The sequence below is a fragment of the Balaenoptera acutorostrata genome, chromosome 9, assembly GCF_949987535.1.
Source record: "Balaenoptera acutorostrata chromosome 9, mBalAcu1.1, whole genome shotgun sequence".
Taxonomy (NCBI): Eukaryota; Metazoa; Chordata; class Mammalia; order Artiodactyla; family Balaenopteridae; genus Balaenoptera; species Balaenoptera acutorostrata.
Genome location: NC_080072.1, coordinates 105,419,991 through 105,440,740, shown reverse-complemented (window position 1 = coordinate 105,440,740; position 20,750 = coordinate 105,419,991). Strand labels below are relative to the sequence as shown.

At 57.4% G+C, this 20,750-nt stretch overlaps 2 protein-coding genes across 10 annotated transcripts in view; both read right to left on the bottom strand.

Moving 5' to 3' along the window:
* Positions 1-11,920, bottom strand: part of ST3GAL4 (ST3 beta-galactoside alpha-2,3-sialyltransferase 4) — a 33,185-nt gene extending 21,265 nt beyond the window's left edge. Inside the window, exons 1-3 of one of the 8 annotated variants that reach the window (XM_057552240.1) lie at positions 11,748-11,867; positions 4,666-4,732; positions 3,432-3,501 (exon numbers count right to left, since the gene is read on the bottom strand). In XM_057552240.1, coding sequence (XP_057408223.1) covers positions 3,432-3,501; positions 4,666-4,718 — 123 coding nt within the window. In that variant the 5' untranslated portion in view covers positions 4,719-4,732; positions 11,748-11,867. Of the gene's footprint in view, positions 1-971; positions 2,092-2,135; positions 2,262-3,431; positions 3,502-4,665; positions 4,733-10,641; positions 10,699-11,747 lie in introns of those variants that run through there. The other 7 variants (XM_057552245.1, XM_057552241.1, XM_057552242.1 and 4 more) reach the window with 7 other exon arrangements.
* Positions 11,921-19,610: 7,690 nt separating this feature from the next.
* The window catches only part of DCPS (decapping enzyme, scavenger), a 35,982-nt gene continuing 34,842 nt past the window's right edge, over positions 19,611-20,750 (bottom strand). For both annotated transcript variants that reach the window (XM_007183377.2, XM_007183378.2), the window contains one exon: positions 19,611-20,018. In XM_007183377.2, coding sequence (XP_007183439.1) covers positions 19,752-20,018 — 267 coding nt within the window. In that variant the 3' untranslated portion in view covers positions 19,611-19,751. The remainder of the gene's footprint in view (positions 20,019-20,750) is intronic.

The following is a 20,750-nucleotide window of genomic DNA, read 5'->3' as shown; positions in this document are numbered from 1 at the left end:
AACGCAGCCAAAATTAAGTAAAATAAGTAAATTTATTAAAAAAAAGAAGAAGAAGAAACACACGGTGAGGCCATCAGAACAGGGTATTGGAGCAGAGGAAGATGGGGCAGCACCTCGGGATGGAGCGTTGGCAGGTCCCTGAGGGGCTGCCTCTTGACCTCAGACCTAAGTGAGAGGCGGTCATGGAAAGGGGGGTGGGGGAGGGGGAGCAGAGGTTCCAGCCCGAGAGAAGAGCAAAGACCCTGGGGCCTGTGGGGTGTAAGTAACAGAAACAAGTCCAAAGTGACCGGAGACAGTGAGGAAGGGCCGGTGGCGGTGCCAGGGAGACCCGCTGGCCGGGTGGTACAGGATGTCACAGGCCACCCTGGAGCCTGGACGTTACTCAGGGTTCCATGAGAAGTCACTGGAGGGTATGAACAGAGGAGTGACACTCTGGATTCATTTTTTAAAGATCCCTGGGGCTGTTCGGCAGCTCTTGTGCATAACCTCATTTAATTTTTAAAACATTCTGTGTGGTAGTCCTCTTTCATTCTCATTTACAGATGAGGAAACAGGCACAGAGAGATACATTAAGGGTCCCAGGGTCTCTAGAAATAAAGAATTCAAGCAGTCTGAACTGCTCAGAAGCCCTACACTCTCTGGCACCCATGAACTGGGGGGAGCTGTCTGGGGTGGATCTAGAAAAGCTCCTACATCTCTTGGGCCTCAGATTTCCCATCTGTGAAATCGGAGTAGCAAGAACAAGTTCTGGGAGGTATGGGAGTCTCAAAACATATTCCAGGATTGAAAGCCCGCAGCCTTAGTACCGGCTGAGCCCAGAGCAAGCACTCGGCCCCTGGAAGCTGAAGGTGACTCCTGGTCTGGGTCTCCCCCAGTGCGTGGCAGCCCCTCTCCGCTCCAGGTCTGCCCCAGCCCAGCACGGGGAGCGGTGCAGAGCTCCCACCTGACACCACAACCACGACTGCACTCACCTCTCCTCCCAGCCGCTGGGTCCACTGCACTCACGGCACACACGCAGCTGCCCGGGGACCGGGGGGACTGCCACCCAGACTCTGCCTGCACTGAACATGGATCCCATGTACAGGCCAGGCTCAGGGGGCGTTGGAGTCCTCAGTGGCCAAGCCGTTCTCCCGTTCTGGGTACAGTCCCTCCTAGAGAAAGTGCCCAGTCCCACGGGGCGTGGCCACCGACCTCCAGCCAGCGCCAAGCTGCCCCCTCCCCCGGCGGCTCCAGGGGCAGCACCTGCTCCGCTCGAGCAGTGCCTCATTTGCAGAGTGCTGTCCCCTCTCCAGAGCTGGTGCTCCCAAAGTCCCCCAGCAGGGACGGTACAGGGCCAAGTTCAGTCCATGCCTGAATTTCTATCAGGAGCCCACCAGGGTCAGAGTGGCTGAGGGTGGGATTAGGGCAAAAAGGGAGGGCTATGCATGCTGGTGTGCACGGCCTCCGGGGTGGGGTCTCTGGAGGAGAAATGAAACTGCGGAGAATGAAAACAAGACCTCCATTTCCTGCATCAGCCTGTCCCCTGGGAACAGCGAAGGCGATAAGAGAGACCCTTTTGAGATCGTTTCACATCAGTAAGATGTTTCCACAAACCAGCTGTTTATACAACTCTCCTGGAGGTAAAGGTTACCAATGAGGGAAGGGGAGGGGCGGCTAGCATTCTAGGTGTTGCTGGGGAAGGTGCAGACCCTCCAGTCTGACCAGTGGTCCCTCTGGGGCAGGGCTGGGGCACAGCAGGTGGGACTGCTGGCAGGAGGGCTGCCAGGTCATCAGGGATGACCCAGAGCCTCCCCTGCCAGGGGCTCACGCAGCCCCTGTGGGGAAACAGGGAGGCAGATCTGAGCACGCTCGGCGCCATCCACACCCCACAGCCGGGAGGCACCCAGAAGACACTCTGAGCCCCTTCCCAGGCCAACTCCGCTCTGGTCCACTGAGACCCTCCATGTTGAAAACCTACAAACACACCTCTGAGCGCAAACACACGAACCCCTGTTCAAACACAGGAGCACACCCCAGGATAAACATGGCCCCTACACACACACTCACACACACACACACACACACACTCTCCCCCTCTCTCTCTCTCTCCTCCTTCCTGCTCCTCCCTGCTGGCCCCACTTCCCGCCACAACGTACAGCTTCTGGGGCCTGCTGGGCCTCCTCTGCCAGGGCGCTGTCTTCCCCCATCTTTCGAGAAGGGCACTGCCCACCGGGTTCCTTCAACTTCAGCTCCGGCTCCAGCGGAGTTTGTTTGTCGGGTTGTAGGTCCCTTGGGCTGTCCGCCAGGGAGCCTGAGATTCGGGTGGAGCCAGGAGTGGCTGGGCCAGTCCTCCGGGGATCTCTTCGTCTCCAAAAGTTGAGTAAAGGGGAGCCCTGGGCTCCTGGCTCGGCGCGGCCAAGCCCAGTTCCCAGGAAGGGAGCCCCACCCCAGCTGTGCTCAGAGGTGCCCGGGAAGGCGGGTTGTGGAGCAGGGGGCGGCAGGAAAGCAGAGGGGGAGGACACTCGGCCTATGTAAGCGTGTCCCCGGGGCCAGGGGAGCGTCCTGGGGCAGCCTGTGGCCAATGTCAGGCACGGGGCAGAGGCCGCTGCCCCGGGGCAGGGCACACCCCCCAGCAGCAGCGTTCACTCACCATACTCCTGGCCTGTCCCAGCCTCTCTGCACCTGCACCTGATCTTGACCTTCCCGCTAACAAATCCAGGAAACCCCTAGGCCTTCCCCCGCCCACATCCCACCCCGTTCAAGCCCTTTTGGGCTCAAGCCCTGAGGCATTAGCAATTCCAGACTCATCCAGGCACCCAGTCCTGGGGGAGGCGGAGGAGGGCAGGCCTGGGGCAGTCAGGGCCTGGGGACTGAGGATTCCAGAGTCTCGGGCTTGCTCGGCAGGTTTGGGCCGTGCCCACGCCGCCTCTCCCCAGAGCTGCTGGCCCAGGGTCCTAGAGGGTGCCCCTGGGCGGGCACCCTAAATCTCACGGAGGGCGGTGCTGGGGGTCAAGCCACGAGCCAGAACCCTGGGCTCTCTGCCACTCACGCCCAGGAAAACCCCGGGCTTTGCCAGCAGCTCCTCCTCTCTGCCCTTGTGGGAGCCGTCCTGGTTCTCAGGCTGCAAGGGCAGGAGCTGTCAGCCCCCTGCGGCCCGCGCATGAGTACCACCCTCAGGGCCAGACCACGTCCAGGGCTCCTTCTGAGGAAGCCTGGTGCCAGAAGCAGACTCAGAGAAACTGAGGCACAGAGGAGACCCTGAGAAGGCCTAGGCGGCTGAGCCACCGCGGGGCCCTGGCCCCGTCTGAAGGTGGGAGGCCCCAGAGGCGCCCCCATCCATCCTCTTGGCCTCTTCCGCGAGCCCTTCCTCCTGCCTAGAAGCTGTCAGGATCAGGGTCCTGGGACAGGGCCCCTCCCGCCCCCAGCAACACACCCAAGCCTGGCCAGCTCACCTGGCCTTCCCGGCCTGTCAGTCCCGCTGTTCCGGAAAGAGAACATTTTCTTCTCACTCTATTTGGACAGCTGCGGGGAGAGTGAGAGTGAGAAGAGAGTGTCTGATCATTGAGGGAGGTGGTGTGCAGGGGACAGGGCCACAGGGCCCCCGAAGTGGCCGGGGGGCCGGAGCTGGGGAGGCCCCAGATGGGGGGCTGCGTGAGGAGCTGGGAGGCCTGGGGCCACCCGACAAGGGTCAGCGTCCCTCAGCAGCACCATCAAGAGAGTAGCTGGAGGGGCTCCCAGCCCAGGTCAGGGGGTAGCAGGAGGGACGAGAAGCCCAAGGCACCAGGGAGACCGATTCCCATCTTTAGGGAATGTGCTCGGTTACAGGGCGGGGTGAGCACGCCTCTCAGGCCCAGCAGCCCCTCTGCAGGTCCAGGGCTGACAGGCGGGGCTCCAGAAAGGAAGACAAGGCACCCACAGGACAAGGCCAGAGGACCTGGAAGCGGAGCTTCTTCCCGCCCTGGGAGGCAGGAAGTAGGAGCGCGGGGGTCAAGACAAAGGCTCTTCCTCCTCCCTCTGCCCAGCCTCCCTCCTTCTCAGTGGTCGGTCTCTCTCTCGCTCCCCTCCCCGCTCCTCCCCGCCCCCGTACCCTTTCCAGCCGCCCCATCCTGGTGTCTCCTTGTCCCCATCTCCAACTCCTCCTGCCTGCCTCCCCCGCCCCGGTTATGTAAGGGGCCTGAGAACACACAGAGGGAGCTTTGTTGTCAAACCAAATCCATACGGAGCCGGGATCGGCCAGCGCAGCTGTTCCCCATTCCCTCCGCCTTGGCAGGGGTGAGGCACCGGGCAGGAAGCCCCCCGACGCCTCCATTTGGGGAGGTGGGGGGCAAAACATGCTGGCCCCAGGGCCCCCAGGCAGCTGAATGGGTGGCCCGGGATCAGTCACCACCGCGTGGGACCACAACAGGGCAGCAGCTGGCCCTCAAGACAGAGGAAAGCCTCAGTGCAGAGCCAGGGCCCCAAAGTCCGGAGAGGAGAGCTCGGGGCTACGAGCAGGGCTGCACAGTGAAGGCCCGGAGGGGGGCCCAGACCCACACCAGTGGACCCCATTCTTGTCCACACGTGGATGCAGGCCCGTGTTCTCTCTGCCACACAACCCATGTACATACTCTTCCGTGCGCGCACGCACACACACGTGCGCGCGCACACACACACACACTCACACACACACACGCTGTGTGTGCTCACCTGGAAGGCATCTGAGCAGAAATCTCCTCCCTGCTCTCATCAGCCTCCTCCATCCCAGCAGGTACCTCTGGAGAGAGGAGGGTGGAGGGCAGAGGGCAGAGGTCAGAGGCCAGAGAAGCTCCACCAGCCAGCTCCACTTTGGAGGCCCTCTGTCTCCGGCATGAGATCCTGCCTTCCCACCCAGGCAGATGTCCAAGAAGGGAGGTGAGGGGCCAGGAAGCTGAGCTTAAGATCAGAGCATCCGCACCTGGGGCAGGCCCTGTCCCTTCACCCAACCCAACTGCTGGACAAGCGTCCCGCTCGAAGATGCTGGGGCCGCCAACAAGAGGAGGCGCTCCTGAACCTCCACGGCTGCAGGGCACCCACCCGAAGTCCAGCTGCCACATCAGGCAGGACAGCGAGGAGGCTGAGGCCTGGGTGGGGCGGGGGCAGAGGGGCAAAGGAAAGAAGAGGAGGCAGACACAAAGGAAGAGGGATGGCTGGGGGAGGAGCTGGGAGAAATCTGAAGGAGAAGGGAGGGAAGGCAGGGGGGTCGGAAAAAGAGGAGAAAGAGGAAAAGGACCAAAGAGGGGACAAGAGGAGCAGGGGGCGGTGTGGAGAGAAGGGCCCACACCTCCTGCAAGGGTGCATCCACACCCTCTCAGCCAGACAGGCCGGTCCAGGAGAAGCAGCACAAGGGAGGGGGCGTTTCCGGAGCACCGGCCCCAGCCCGCCCCGTGCCACCGTCAGCCACGCCCCAGGGGCTTCAGCCTCAACAATCCTGGCTCCTCGGAACCAGAGGACAAACCAGGACCTTGGAGGAAGGAGAGACAGGGGTGGGATGGAGCTCAGGAGAGGCGGCCCCTGCCTGGGGGAAAAGTCGCTCTGACACCTTGAACAGTAAGTTACTTTTCTGAGTCTCAGCTCCCACCTTTGCAAAAAGAAAGAGTTACCGAGAGGCTACTATGTGCCAGTGCGGTGCTGGGGACACGATGGGGAGTCAGACGGTCACGGGTCCTGCCCGACAGTCTAACATCAGCCGGGACCTCTGAGGCCTCCCCAGCTCGCCAGTGTCTATCATCTGTGCTCCGAGATCCATCCCGTGAGCTGCGCTTCGGCAGACGCTATCAGGTCGGTTATCGGATTGTCTGATGGAGAGCCAAAGTCCCAGACCTGCCTGAGGTCACACAGCTGGGAGCAGACAGAGAAGACAAAGGCCACCTGCCTGGCTTCCTGGCCCCGAAGGAAGGCACTCTGCAGTCTCTGGGCCGCACCCTGAATCACAGAAAGCCCACCAGCCAGCACTTACAGAGCCAGGCCCCAGGAGCTGAGACATTATCTGAAACGCACTCTGGTTCAGAAGAGGAGAAACCGAGGCTCCGTGTCGGGCCCAAGGCTGTGCAGTCCTGCCCTCCCCCACCCGTCTGAGCTCACGGGCGGTAGGGTCCCCTGATGTCACAGGCTGGGACCTGTGGGGGGGGGGGCGGGGTACATGACAAGGGTGCAGGGCCGTCAGGGGAGCCTCAGAACAGGCTCCAGTCGGATGCAATCTAGGAAGGGGACTGCCAGCGGCGCCCAAGCCACCGTCAGGGGACAGTGGCAGCAGAGGTGGGGAGCTGAGAACACGCGGCTCGGGAAGTACAACAGTCCGACCGGCGCCCAATGGAGGTTTTCAAATAAAAAGGGTTTTAAGCCGAGACACCCTCTCTCCCACTTTCAAATGAGATTTTATGTGGAAACCCAATATGTAGAAGGAATAAGAGTGGAGTCGTTTGGGGTGAAGCAAGAATGGGGGCGAACCCGCCTCTTGAGCCCTCACTCCTGAGATGACACCCCAGAGGGTTCCACCCCTGGGGCGCTTTTCGTGGACCCGGATAAGGGGAGAGCTGACATTGGGCAGGAGGGGAGGTTAGGACCAGTCTGTGCAAGGACCCAAAGGCAGGGCTGAGGAGGGGATGGCGGCAGGAATGTGACCAGGTGGCCCTGGCACGGGGGAGTGGGGGGATGCCCTCCCGGTGGGCAGACTCCTGCCCAGCCCACCCCCAGGGCTCCTGCCTGCCTCTCCTGTGTCTGAAAAGGCTGCCAGGCCAGGCTCCAAACAGCTCAGCTGTCAAAAGGGAAACTCTTCGCCCTTCGCCCCAAGAAAAGGGGGAAGCAAAGCAGGGACACAGTGAAGACAATGTCACATCCGATCTATATCCTCCCTTTGTTCATCAAACAAATATTTACTGAGCACTTATTACTTGTTAGACATCATTCCAGGCATGAAGAACATGGCAATGAGATGACAGGTTCCTGGAGCTTACATGAAAACCCTAAAAAGTCAGGGAGGAAAATGCCTTGGAAGTTTTCAAACCCGTTTCACACCACAAACACGCCCCTCCAATGCCTGCGTCTCCTCTGGACCGGCCCTGCCAAGGTCACGGCTCCAAGCCTGAACATCTTCAGCCACAGGGCACTTGCCCCCTACGCAGGCAGAGGGCTGCTCTTGAAAGCTCCAGATGGCCACACTGAGGGCCCTGGGTCCCTCCCCGCCCAGCCTAGGCAAGGCAGCCCACAGAGCACTGAACACACCGCTAAATGGGCAAGTTTTAGTTTTTATCACGACAAAATATGAAGCTTCATCTCGAGTTCTGCTGGTTCTGAGTCAATTGCTCGGAACCAAAGGAAATGAGCCGTCTCCCTTCTCACCTGCCCAGAGTTCCCAGGTCCCTTGGTCTCTGCCACCGCCCGTCCCCTGCTTTGCTCCCCTCCCGTGACCTTCAAGCAGTGGGTTGCCAGGGTGGGCCCCTGCTGGCCCCCACTTCTCTCCTGCCATCCCATCCAACCAGGCCTCCCTCCTCCTGACCTGAGTGACCTCTAAGGAGCAGAGGGGAGGCAGGTCTTTAAGGAGCCTCTCTGGCCTTGAGCCAGGCCAGGCCAGGGTCCAGGAGAGCCCCAGAGCAAAGTCCTGTGGCCTGGCAGGAATCTGCGGATGCCAGATGCCAGGAGCAGCCACCTTGGCCGGGTCCCCGCGCTCAGACCCCCGGAGGACCCCTCCCCTTCCCCACGTGTCGCCGTGGTTGCCGGATGAGGCCTTACAGCCTTGTGGGCGGCAGCCGGGGAGCTGCATTTCCAAGGAATAGGAGCCGATGGGCAGGCCAGATGGAAGCAATTACCGGAGGGAAAGCGGGAGAGGTGGGGGCCGGCAGGGGCTGGGAGGGGCCGCAGCGGGGAGGGAGGAAGGAGAGCCCAGCCCTGCCCAGCTGAGAGAGGCAGGGGCTGGGGAGCCAGGACCGGCAGGGCCAGATGTGGGCTTCAGGGCCGCACAGAGCCCTGGGCTGCGAATCAGGAGGGCTGTGTCCTCCTTTGTCACCCACACCCGGTGGCCTTGAGCAAACCCTTTCACACCTCTGAGCCTCGCCCTCTTCCTGGATCACAGGGCAGGAGAAGATGAGCTTGGGGAGCAGTAGAGAACTGGGCTGAAAAGTGCAGGTTTTGGAAACAGGCCTAGCTAGGAGTCCCAGCTCAGCTGCTTAGGAGTCGTGTGACCTTGGCCAAATGGTTTAATCTTCCCGAGCCTCCATGGCTTCATTTACAAATGGGCTTAATGAAAGGGTCGTGCTTACGTGAAGTGATGTAAATAAGTGGACAGCACTTTTTTTTTTTTTTTTTTAGGTTTATTGGGTTAGGCTTTTAATAAGTGCTCTATAGATAAATCATAACTAGTTTTGTTACTTGCTAAGTCCCTTTTTACAATAAGGACAGGTATTTGCAGAGGCTGCACGGGCAGAGGACACAGGGCAGACCATGGACACGGGAGCATCACCGCAGGCCCTGGAACGTGCACCCTGGAGCAGGGTTTGGACCCACGCAGCACAACAGTGCGCGAGCCCGGCGCTCTGCAAACTGCTCCGTGTCCCCTTTCTAGCAACCACGGTCCACCCCGCACAGGAAAGCAAGATCCTGGGGCCCCTGACACACTGGGGCTTTGAAGTGAAGCTGCAGGCAGGAAGAAGGGACCATCCTACAGCCAGGCCTTCCTCACCCTCGAGGCCCAGGTGGACACCCCCCCGGCCACCCCCCAGCCCCAGCAGCACCCTCCTCCCTGCTGGGCTCAGGGTAGAAGCCAGGGCTTCAGATTCTAGAGCGTTCACATCATCTCTCTGCAGGATGGCTTTGCGGGGTGTGGGGTGGCAGAGATAAGGCAGTCATCTGGCTGGAGGTCTCCGGGTCCCAGGCAAGGGGCCAAGGTTAAAGGAGAACCTGCAGCTTGGGATGGCCTTCCTCACTCTGAAGAGCAATCAACCCAGCGCACCCCCTGGCAGAGTTCACCCCCTGCCAGCCTCAGGGGCACCAGTCGGAGGCCCATGGCACCTGGCTGGGGCCCACACATCGCATACAGCTGCTCGCACTTGTAGTGCATTTGACCACTTCCTCTATCCGTAGAATAAAGGGCGTCACTCACACTCACATTCACACACACACACACACACACACACACACACACACGGAATGTGATACAGGTCAGGAGTGAACGTGAGGCCAGGGGTGGCCAGCAGCCCCTCCAGGGGCACTCAGAACACTCGTGTAGAAGTGCTGAGCACCTCTGGGAAGGGGTGACAAACGAGAGGGGGAATTAATGACTACAGGCACCCAAACGTGACTGCCCTAGTCATTTCCTCAAGGAAACCAAAGGTTTCAGGTCAAGGACAAGAGTCGAGAAGGAAGGAGGACCTGAGGTCGAGAGGCATGAGAAGCCAGCTCGTTTCTGCAGGGAAATGTGTAACCCCAGGGCAGCTGAGGAGTCAGGAGGGAGGGGCAGGCCCTGTATGTTTTCTGGGTGTCCCCCCACCTGACTGCCCTGCTCCCTAGCACTGACAGTCCAACCCCCAGGGCCTGGGAACTCAGCTGGGTTGTGGTGGACGCCTTGGGCACAATCTGTAGGTCTGGCTCTCAGGCTCTGGGACCCTCTGGGACACTGATCTGAAGGGTACCCTTTCAGGAGGCTGGAGGTCCCCACCCTACCGTGGGCTGGGACCACTTTGTGTCATTCTGAGGTGGAGGGACCCCTTCCCCACGACGGCGGGGACAAACCTTTGAGCCGCTCTGAGAGGAGGAATTCACCCAGAGAACGTACCCAGGTAGGGCCTGGGCGGGCACCCAGTGCAGGGCAGATGCCAGGCCAGTAGGGGTAAACCACAGATGGCCACAGGTTAAGCTGGGGCACAGGAAGGGGGGTCTGGCCTCTCTGCTCCAGCTGGTGAAGGGTAGGGGGGCTTCTTTCCAGGATTTGTTATATAATTCTGAAAGGAACAGATTCTCGGTTCTCTCCAGAAAACTGGATCCCAGGGATCTAAGAGGGCTGGCAGGGTGGAGGGGCCGAGGAAGTCTGTTTCTGAGGAGTGGGGACTGAGTCACTGCTCTGGGTAGGGAAGGGGTGAGGGAGGGAAGGGAAGACGGCCCAGAAGACGCCGAGCGCTTCCTTGGCCTGGGCCTCCACTCACAGGCAAGGGGCCTGTGGCCATGACAGCAGTCCACTCCCAAGCCACAGATGCCTCTCGGCCCACAGTCCAAGCAAGAGGCTCCCACGCTACTCTCCTAACTCCTCCTCTGTCTACGCTCCCCTCCTGACCCCTGACCACCTGGACTCTGGGGGGAAGCGCCCGACTCCTGGCTCCCCCTCAGCTGCTGGGAGGGAGACCCAGGCCCAGGGGACAGACGAAGATCTCCCGCCCAGCACATGGATGCTGAGGGATGGGGCACGAAGAGCACGTGCAGGGGAGACATGAGCAGAGCCAGGAACAGGCTAGAGGGACCTGGGGTGCCTCGGCTCGGGCAGGGGTTATTCACAGAGGAGCTCCCGGCAAAGAGAAAAAGCCCCGGAAGTTCATTTCTAGGCCCCAAACAGCTGGCGCCTCCCAGGCACCCTCTCTAGAGTTATGGGGCAGCTTCGGTGAGTGTGGAGAACTTTGGAGGGTGCGGGAGAACCGCTGCTAATAGCAAACACTCACATACCTCCGCCTCTGTGCCGACACCTTCCGCAGTACTCAGCGCCTTTACGATCCCCCCTCCCTGCCCCCCGCAGCACAGCAAAGCTCAGGAGAGAGTGGTATTGGTTTGTGCCTCTGGTGACACCCTAGCTGTATACCAGGCCCGTTCCCAAGGTTCCGCAAAGAATAAGTCTGCCTGAACTTGGCTTCCACACTGTGCCTCCCCCCAGCGGTGGAAAGCACAGGCTTCTGTGAGAAGCGCATGGGGGTGCCAGCCTGTGGGTGGGCATGAGGTCACGTGGGCAGAGCTGAGCACCCGGACGGTGCCTGTAGCCCCAGGCCTCCGGCAGGAGCCTCCCACCCCGGCACTCAGGACCCAGTCTGCGGGACAGACGGAGGAAGGGGCAGCAGTAGATCAGGCCTCCGACGCCCAGAAAGAGCCTCCCCCAGGACTGGGAATGGAGGGGGCAGTGCTGGCAGACATGTTGGCAGCTCTGGGCTGCCTGGGAGGTCCCAGCCAGCAGGGGCCCCAGGGGGGGCACCCAGCACAGACGGCTGAGCCCAGCGATTCTACCCCCAGCTGGACTCCACCTTCACCCCAACCCCATCCCTTCCCACTGCCCACCAGCCAGCTCTGTGGCCCAGTGGCCTAGGCCCAAAGAGCCCCGCAATGTGGACTGGTGTCTTGGGCACAGCCAGCCTGCAGCTAGAGCCCCACCTTTGGGCACTGCTTGGCGACCTTGGGTCTCCTGCACACAGCCGGACGCAGCAGAGCCTGCCACTTGCAGGCAAGCCAGCCCAGGATCTCCTGGACTCGGTGGGGCAGTTGTGGGGAGAAGTCGGCTCAGAGGATGCCCAGGGGTGGGGGCTAGAAACTTTCCAGAGAAGAAGAACGTCCCGTTTGCTCACTCCCAGGGAGCAGAAAGAATCGGCTTCCCGCGAAAAACTGGTCCAGGGCAAGGGATCCCAGGGCTGTGGCCTCCCCACCCGGCCCCGCGCGGCGCCCACGTGCCCGGCCACCTCCCCGGCCGCGGCGCCGGGCGGGGAACCGGGCAACCGGGCAGCCGGGACCCGGAGGCGCTCCCCACCCTCCCTCGCGGGCCCCACGGGGACCGGCCGCCGCGTACTCACCCTCGCGGGTGGCGCGGGGCGAGGCAGGACAGCTCCGCGCGCAGCTCCGATCCGCTAGGCGCACGGGCTGGAGGCGTGGCACTGGCGCGGCGGCTCCGCTCGGCCCGGTCCCTGTCCCGGGCGCGGGGCCGGCCTGCGAGCGGGTAAGTCCGCCTGCTGGGAGGCGGGGGCCCGGGCCCAGGCGGGGGGCGGGGAAGGGGCCGGACACGCTTGCGCACACGGCCGGGCAGCCGACTGGGGAGCCGGCGGGCAGGAGGAGGAAGGGCGGGGTGGAGGAGGAGGAAGGACTCGAGAGATCCTGCTTGCGGGCGGGGCCGATGCCGGCGGCTCGCGATGGTCCGGGAGCCGCGGAGGCCGGCGGAGAGGGCGGGCGGCCGGGCCAGGAGCGAGGGGCGCGGAGGGGTCGACCGACCGGGCAGGCGCGGAGGGGCGGGAGAGGAGGCTGGTAGGGTGAGGGTAGAGTTCTGGCGGGCGCAGCCTGTGAGTGGCACCAGGATGGATATGCCCAACGCAGCCTCTGCACACCCTCCTGGAAACAATGAGACCCAACAAAGGGTTCTCCGCTCTCCCACGCGATGAACCGTGTCCTTCCCTCGCTCGGGAAAACGAGGCACAGAAGAGGGAGGGCCACCTCCACTCCCCATGCACAGTGGCCAGGTGCCCTGGACGGAGACCTAGACCCTCCCTCTGCCCTAGTCTCGACCTGCCACCCCCAAACTCCTCCTTCTGCAGCCTCTTTGCACACCCTATCTTTGGCCTTGAGAAAGCTTCAGTTGCTGTTCCTTACTGAAGGCGCCAAGCAGCCTGTCTCCAGGGGAAACCCCATCAGGCCTTACCTTGGTTCCTGGGGCCCACCCACCTCAATCAATCCTGGGAACTACTCAGGCCGAAGAATAGTCCAAAAGTCACCCGCAGGACAATCCCCATCCCCCGAGACACTCTTTCATAGGTGCACAGCATTTACTGAGCGCTTAGTGTGAACAGCCTGATGCTGGGGGCTCCAGGGCTCCAAGGAAAAACGTAAGACACACACCCCCGTCCCCCCCCCACAGGAAGCTTACTAGAAAGAAGGCTCACAGTGGACTCCCACTCAAAAATAAGTTAGGACATAAAAGCTTTTGCACAGCAAAGGAAACCATAAACAAGACAAAAAGACAACCCTCAGAAAGGGAGAAAATATTTGCAAATGAAGCAACTGACAAAGGATTAATCTCCAAAATTTACAAGCAGCTCATGCAGCTCAGTATCAAAAAAACAAACAACCCAATCCAAAAATGGGCAGAAGACCTAAATAGACATTTCTCCAAAGAAGATATACAGATTGCCAACAGACACATGACAGAATGCTCAACATCATTAATCATTAGAGAAATGCAAATCAAAACTACAATGAGATATCATCTCACACCGGTCAGAATGGCCATCCTCAAAAAAACTACAAACAATAAATGCTGGAGAGGGTGTGGAGAAAAGGGAACCCTCTTGCACTGTTGGCAGGAATGTAAATTGATACAGCCACTATGGAGAACAGTATGGATGTTCCTTAAAAAACTAAAAATAGAACTACCATACGACCCAGCAATCCCACTACTGGGCATATACCCTGAGAAAACCATAATTCAAAAAGAGTCATGTACCACAGTGTTCATTGCAGCTCTATTTACAACAGCCAGGACATGGAAGCAACCTAAGTGTCCATCATCGGATGAATGGATAAAGAAGATGTGGCACATATATACAATGGAATATTACTCAGCCATAAAAAGGAACAAAACTGAGTTATTGGTAGTGAGGTGGATGGACCTAGAGACTGTCATACAGAGTGAAGTAAGTCAGAAAGAGAAAAACAAATACCGTATGCTAACACATATATATGGAATCTAAGGGGGAAAAAAATGGTCATAAAGAACCTAGCAGCAAGACGGGAATAAAGATGCAGACCTACTAGAGAATGGACTTGAGGATACGGGGAGGGGGAAGGGTAAGCTGGGACAAAGTGAGAGAGTGGCATGGACATATATACACTACCAAACGTCAAATAGATAGCTAGTGGGAAGCAGCCGCATAGCACAGGGAGATCAGCTCGGTGCTTTGTGACCACCTAGAGGGGTGGGATAGGGAGGGTGGGAGGGAGGGAGATACAAGAGGGAAGAGGTATGGGGACATATGTATATGTGTAACTGATTCACTTTGTTATAAAGCAGAAACTAACACACCATTGTAAAGCAATTATACTCCGATAAAGTTGTTAAAAAATAAGTTAGGACAGGATGTGACCAAGTGTAGGGTGTGTGTAACTGACAAAGAGGGTTCCCGGAAATGCCCGCTCAACGCTCACTTCAGCCGATACTGGACGGTTTATCTGCTAAGAACGTATAACAGAGGAAGCTCTACCCTGCGTAAGCAAAGTGGAGAAGGCAGGGTGAAGATAGAGGGCTTCAAGTGCTTCCACAGGTGACTCTCCATCCTAAATCCCACCTTGCGTGGGCAGAGGTTTTTCCTACGTTTCCCCAGTGTCTAAATTATGCTTGAATAGTGCCTTTGGCTTTGTCAATCAAGCATTCATCCAACAAATGTTTTTGTATCAGCTCCAGGTCAATGTATTGTGTATCAGCTCCAGGTCTGGCACAGTGACTAAAGTCTCTGCCTGGGTCAAGGTTAGAGGAAGACAGAATAGCCTTCTTGGTGCGTGGGTGGGAAAACTGGCCCAGAGAGAGTAAGCAATCACCCAAAGCGACTAGGTGAGTCTGGCAGAGCTGAACTGAGAATCAGCCCAGCTTCTAAACTTTGCAAACTCTTTAATGAACTAGATCTAAACACAGTTGGCAGTTCTTGTTATGAGCCATGTAAACTTCACTCTGTGGGAAAACAGAACTGAAAGGCCAACTTTTGCTCCTGGAGACCTGATTTCTAACTCTGCCTCGGTCAATAAATAGCTTTAATTTTCTTACTAGAAAGAAATGGAAATAACTGTGCTTATTCAAAGGGATGTCAGTTCAAATGGATACACATTTGCTCTGGGAGTATAAGGTGCTGTATAAGTACGCACTTTTATTATGCACACGGAACCAGTAAGCTGTATTCAGATCTCCTCCCTTCCCCCTCCCCCAGCTTATCCCAGACCTGGTTACTGGGTGCCCAGAAGCTAACTGAGATCCTGACTCCTCCCCTTAGGCCACAATGTGCTTACTCAGGATCTTTTCCCTCCAGTTTCTTTTTTTTTTTTTTTAAACTTTTTTTTTTTTTAATTTTATTTATTTATTTATTTATTTATTTATTTATTTATTTTTGGCTGTGTTGGGTCTTCGTTTCTGTGCGAGGGCTTTCTCTAGTTGCGGCAAGCGGGGGCCACTCTTCATCGCGGTGCGCGGGTCTCTCACTGTCGTGGCCTCTCTTGTTGCGGAGCACAAGCTCCAGACGCGCAGGCTCAGTAGTTGTGGCTCACGGGCCCAGTTGCTCCACGGCATGTGGGATCCTCCCAGACCAGGGCTCGAACCCGTGTCCCCTGCATTGGCAGGCAGGTTCTCAACCACTGCGCCACCAGGGAAGCCCCTCCCTCCACTTTCTTAATGGCACAGCCAGATGCTTAGCTAGCTGCCTAGAACCCACATCATCTGTGGGGCAGGAGGAAAGCGATTCTGGTACTTTTCACCTGGAGCCCCTCCCAGCTCCACCGCCCCGCCTGCCCATCTACAAGGCACTGGGATTTGCTTAGCAAGAGGCAGTGTGGTGGGACAAGCGGGGCTTCGGCTCCTGAAACTGTTCCTGTCGGAGACCAGCTGTGCCAAAGGCGCGTCAAGACACCCTGAGGGTCAGTGGTCTGGGTCCTGGTCCCCTTCCAAGCCATGCTGCCTCCATTCCCACCTCCTCAGCCGCCCCCCTTTACCTCTCTGGTTCTGTCTCTGCTGTGGAGGAGGTGGCGGACACCACTCTGCTGGGACGACCAGGGCGCCTCTCTCTCTCTCTCTCTCTCTCTCTCTCTCTCTCTCCCTCTAGGGAGTAGAAGGAGGAGACAGAGAAGCAAAGGGTGTGGGAGGGGCAGGTGCATCTGGAGCTGGGAGGCCCTGGACTTGTGGCTCCTCCCGGCCAGGCAGGGGTGTGGGTAGGAGGCGTGGAGCCCTTGACACGTGTGTCTCACAGGCTTTTGGCTCCTGTCCTTCACATGTGCCACGCTAGCATCCTGCCCACCGGGAGGAGGGAACAGCAAGATGCCATTTGAGGAAGAAATAAACCCAATCCAGCATCTCAGACGCTTTTAAAAATAGCAACTCCGGGATGGTGTTTCAGCTCCTATTTTTATCAGGTTTATATGGCTGGACGCTGGAGCTGAGCTGTCACCAGGGTTCTCAATAGCAGCGGACACTTCACTATTGTAGTCTCAGAAACCTGCCGTAAGGCGAAGGCTGAAACGCATTCCAGGAACCTGTCGGCTGGACGGGATCCTTGAGAAGTCACTGCACACAGCCCTTGTCTCTTTTGGGGCCACGATCAATTAACCACAGAGAGTTTATGGCTTGCATTTTGCCTTCAAGTCTCTTGGTTACCATGACTTCAGTGCATAATCGAGGATTTCACTGCCTTCTAATCCGGAAGTCCTTTTTAATATCTAACCCCAACATATTGGCTGTGTCCTTTAGGCCCTTCTCGCGGTAGGAAAATGGCAGCTAACATTTATAGGTCTTACCATGTCCACAAAATCCTCTTATTTAATCCTCACAAAGCCCCTCGGGGTAGGCACTGCTATCACTCCTAGCTTACGAACAGTTATGTAACTTGCTCGAGATCATATCTGGTTCTGGTGCAGGTTCTATGCCAGAATCACCAGACCACGCTGGCTCTCAAAAGGAGGTGGTACAGAACATTAAGAAATTTCCCCTTAGCCTTGACTTTAATTTCTTCCTCCTGATCCTGAAGGAAAAACTGGTCAGGGTACTACTGGACATTTGTGTCCCATGCTAGAAGCCAAGTTCTAGGTCCCAGCCGTGCTGAGCCACTGTCTCCCTGACTGCTGGCCTTGGCTTGTGCTGGTCACTTGGCTCTCAAGCTTCAGCCCGGAAGTCTGGCTTCTCTCAGCATAAACTGCCACAGTCCCCTCTGGGTCTTCTCAAAGTACTCATGTCCATGGAATTACTTTGTAATTATGTCTCTGTGTCTCACTACCTTGTAAGCTCCACGAGAGCTCTAGCTCCATATTCTTGTCTAAAAACAAAAAGTAGGGTAGATATTCAAAACCTTGTTGATTGAACGGAAACACTGTAGTCCGTGCTTATTTTTCAACAGTGGTTAAAACTTGGTAACTTCAAGTTTATAGAGACTTCGGAATCCAGTGTAATTTCAGTAAGAATATGGAGCAAACACAGGGCTGCCAACATTTATTTTGCTAAGTGAGGATTTTTAAAAAACAACTACTATTAATTATCACCATCTTCTTACAAAAGAAAGGACATTTTAGGGTTCAATATACGGGTCTGGAATAAAGATTTAGTCCTTTCTGAGAAGGCAGAGTTAGCAGACCCACGTCAGCCTATTCAGAAATAAAATAGATATATTAAACTATTTTGGAATAGAAGTATTACAAGAGAAACATTTTCAAATATTACTTTGTACGTAATTGTTTTTTTTAAATTATTTATTTATTTATTTATTTATTTTTGGCTGTGTTGGGTCTTCGTTTCTGTGTGAGGGCTTTGTCTAGTTGTGGCAAGCGGGGGCCACTCTTCATCGTGGTGCACGGGCCTCTCACTATCACGGCCTCCCTTGTTGCGGAGCACAGGCTCCAGACGCGCAGGCTCAGTAATTGTGGCTCACGGGCCCAGCTGCTCTGCAGCATGTGGGATCTTCCCAGACCAGGGCTCGAACCCGTGTCCCCTGCATTGGCAGGCAGATTCTCAACCACTGCGCCACCAGGGAAGCCCCCGTAACTGTTTCTTGAGTTGTTTCTCCATTTGGGGATCTGTATCCAACAGAATCAGGCACTGTGGAGCTAACTGTCCAACTCCTCCTGAAATGCTATTTTTCTCAGGGTCATGAAGGAACGCTGACAAATACAGAACACTCAGCAATTCTGTTCTCTGAGGAAACTTTTGGGCAAACTGAGAGGAGCCGAGGAACAGCAGTCCTGTCTCCAGTTGCTCCCCTCCCTCCCCAACCACGCCGGGAAGAAAGTCAGCCAAGAACTGGGGCCTGGTGGCCGGTGGGGAGCCCTCCAGGACTCATCTGGGAAGGTGACATCTACCTCCAGGAGAGCAGGGACACAGGCGCGCACACCGAGGGCACGCAGCTGAACACACAGGACAGACGTCCACGCTGCCAGAGAGGGCTGGCGCTGCCCGTCTTGCTCAGGACGCTCTCTCCGGGCCGGCGGGATGCTGGGGTCTGCTGAGGGAAGGCAGGAGGAAAGCCAAGGCAGAGGACGGGGTGGTTCTCACTCTGCATCCCTCGGGCTGAGGACCGTCTGTCCGCCCACTAGTCCGGAGGCTGGGAGCTTCTTTTCAGTCACCTCTGCATTCCCAGCACTTAGGACACTGTCTGGCTCAAGAGTCCGTCAGCGAGTCAAAGCTCTGGACGCCACCACAACCATGTCACTCTGCCCTGTTGGCTTATGATCACCCAGCACATCACTCCGTAGTGGGTCCTCATCCCCGTTCCCCTTGACAAAGAAACAGGCTCAGGACGCCTCGGGTGGACGCCGGGAAGAGACCATTTACCACTATCTAGGGCAGTGCTTGGCCTGTAGTATGTGTTTAATAAACATGCGAGAACAAATGAATGGAGCTCGGCTCTGACTCCAGTCTCCTGCCTCTCAGTCCAGGGGACGCAGAATAAGAGCCACTCCGTCGTCTGCCTCAGCTTTCCTCCTTCCTTTCACTTTGCGGGACACACATCCTGTCTCCCCTGAGAGTGTGTCCTGAGGAAACAAGACCCAGTAACCCGCAGCCCCATGCTGACTAAGGAGCAAACGCCAGCCCCTCTCCAGCAGCGTGATACATCTGTCCCCCGGGCTGGAAAGAGGGCCTCATGTGTTTAACTGCATGCTGTCAACGTCTGCACCTGTGTCCCTGTTCTGCTGGAGCAGTGGTAGATGTCACCTTCCCAGATAAGCCCTGGACGGCTTCCTACAGGCCACAGCCTTGGACACTTTGAAGTCCCTTCCTGGCCTCGCGAGTCTATGGACAGGGACCTGTGATGCTGGTCATACCTTGCACCCAAGGCCCTCAGGGCTTTCAGACTCCACCGCAACCATGTCACTTTGCCCTGTTGAGACACTGCTTGTATCTGATCTTCTGGCTGCTCCCTGAGACTTGTTTTATCTTCCTGCCCAGATAACAAACTCAAGGCCACAGACTCACTGACCAAGTAGCCGAGGCAAAGGCAGGCTTCTTGGGCTTGCATCATCTGATTCTTATTAAGGCCCTCCCACTTCCAGGAGCGGCCATGCTCCACCCTTGTCAACAAGAGTTTATCAACAGGATTGGCTCACACATGGGAAGTGTGACCTCAATGCTGGGGAGAGAAAGAGGAAGTACTGTCAAAAAGACTCTATAGATTACTTCCAGAAAGTTTTTGTACTTGGTTTTTTGGGGGAACTCCCAGACAGGTGGGTGGACCTAGAGAACCATTAGGAAGATACAATAAGTGGGAAGAAGGCAGAGGGCCCTGTGGTGGCAGAACAGGAAGGAGTGAAAGCAGGGAGGCTCAGTTGGATTCCGGATGTGAAGTCAGCCAGGACGGGTGCACGGGGGCCTAAAGAAAGCCCCAAGCCCTCCGGGCCAGCTGGGGCTGCCCCCCAGACCCTCACTCCCTTCTTAAGACCTTCCCCCTAGGTTCTGCCCACTCTGCTTCCCCAGCAGGCCACACCGTGTGTCCACACCGAATGAGACCGATAGTTTATTCTCATGCTGGGAAGAAGCCAGTACAAAATATATTAAAAAAAAAAAAAAATTCACTTGGTGCTAAAAATCTGGCTGCCCACCGCCCCCATACACATCAGTGCTCTTCTCCAACTCAGCTTCTCTGGGCCTCCTGCAAGAGCGCGAGGAGGGGGTCATCAGCTCTGAGGGCAAAGGTGAGGGTGCGGCGGCCGTAGTGCTCGGGGTCCTGCTCCAGGTTCTCGATCACCTCCGCCAGCAGGTGGGCCCGCTCCACGCCTGCACCAGGGGCCTCGAAGCCCAGGGCGGTGAAGTGCACGTGCAGGTGGTAGTAGGAGGGCAGGTAGTGCAGGTACACGCGAAGGCGGTCTCCCGCCACCTGGTAGCGCTGCAGGATGGCTTCCTGGCAAGAAAGGGGAGGGGCGGGGAGGGTCACCGTGCTACCCACACACCGGCGCCAGAGCCCCCTCCTGCCCACGGCCCCGACCAGCCTCTCCGCCCGCTGTTGGCTTCGGATCCCTGTCTTCCATTCTTGGGAGTCAGCAAGTGCAGGTGACAGCAGCAAAGCGGAGGCTCTTTCTCCCAAGGATGGGGACGGTGGCCTCGATCAGGCTTCCCCGCTCCAACCTGGTAAAACACCTGCTTCCTCACAGTTGCCACTGGGCCTCTAGGAAGTCTCGGTGCTAAGGACAGGCCCAGGTTTCCAAGACTGTGGGGACTATCCTGCCCTGGATGATTTACCAGACTCATATCATCAAGTAGGTGGGAAGAGGCCTTGTTCTCCCTTTCAGCATAGAACAGAGTGGAGCTGGGCTGCGGCAGAGCTAAGGGCTTGGTGGCAGAGAAAGGATAGGGGAGGGGACGCGAGCAGGGCTGTCCTGGACAGACCAGGGAGTCATAATAGGATCATCAAATTCTTGCAGGACTCCTGGTGGAAGAGGAAAGCATCACCTTCCGCCCTGGCTCCCTTTGCCTGCCCCAACCTTGCTCAGGGGCAGGGCTTTTTCTACCACACCCCCTTCAGGAGCCTCCAAGGCTCGGAATTAAGAGGAGACTTAATTTCCACTGTAGGCAAATCCCTGAGGCAGCAGGGGTGAAGAGAAAAAGACAGGGCCTCAGTGTGCTCAGAATACAC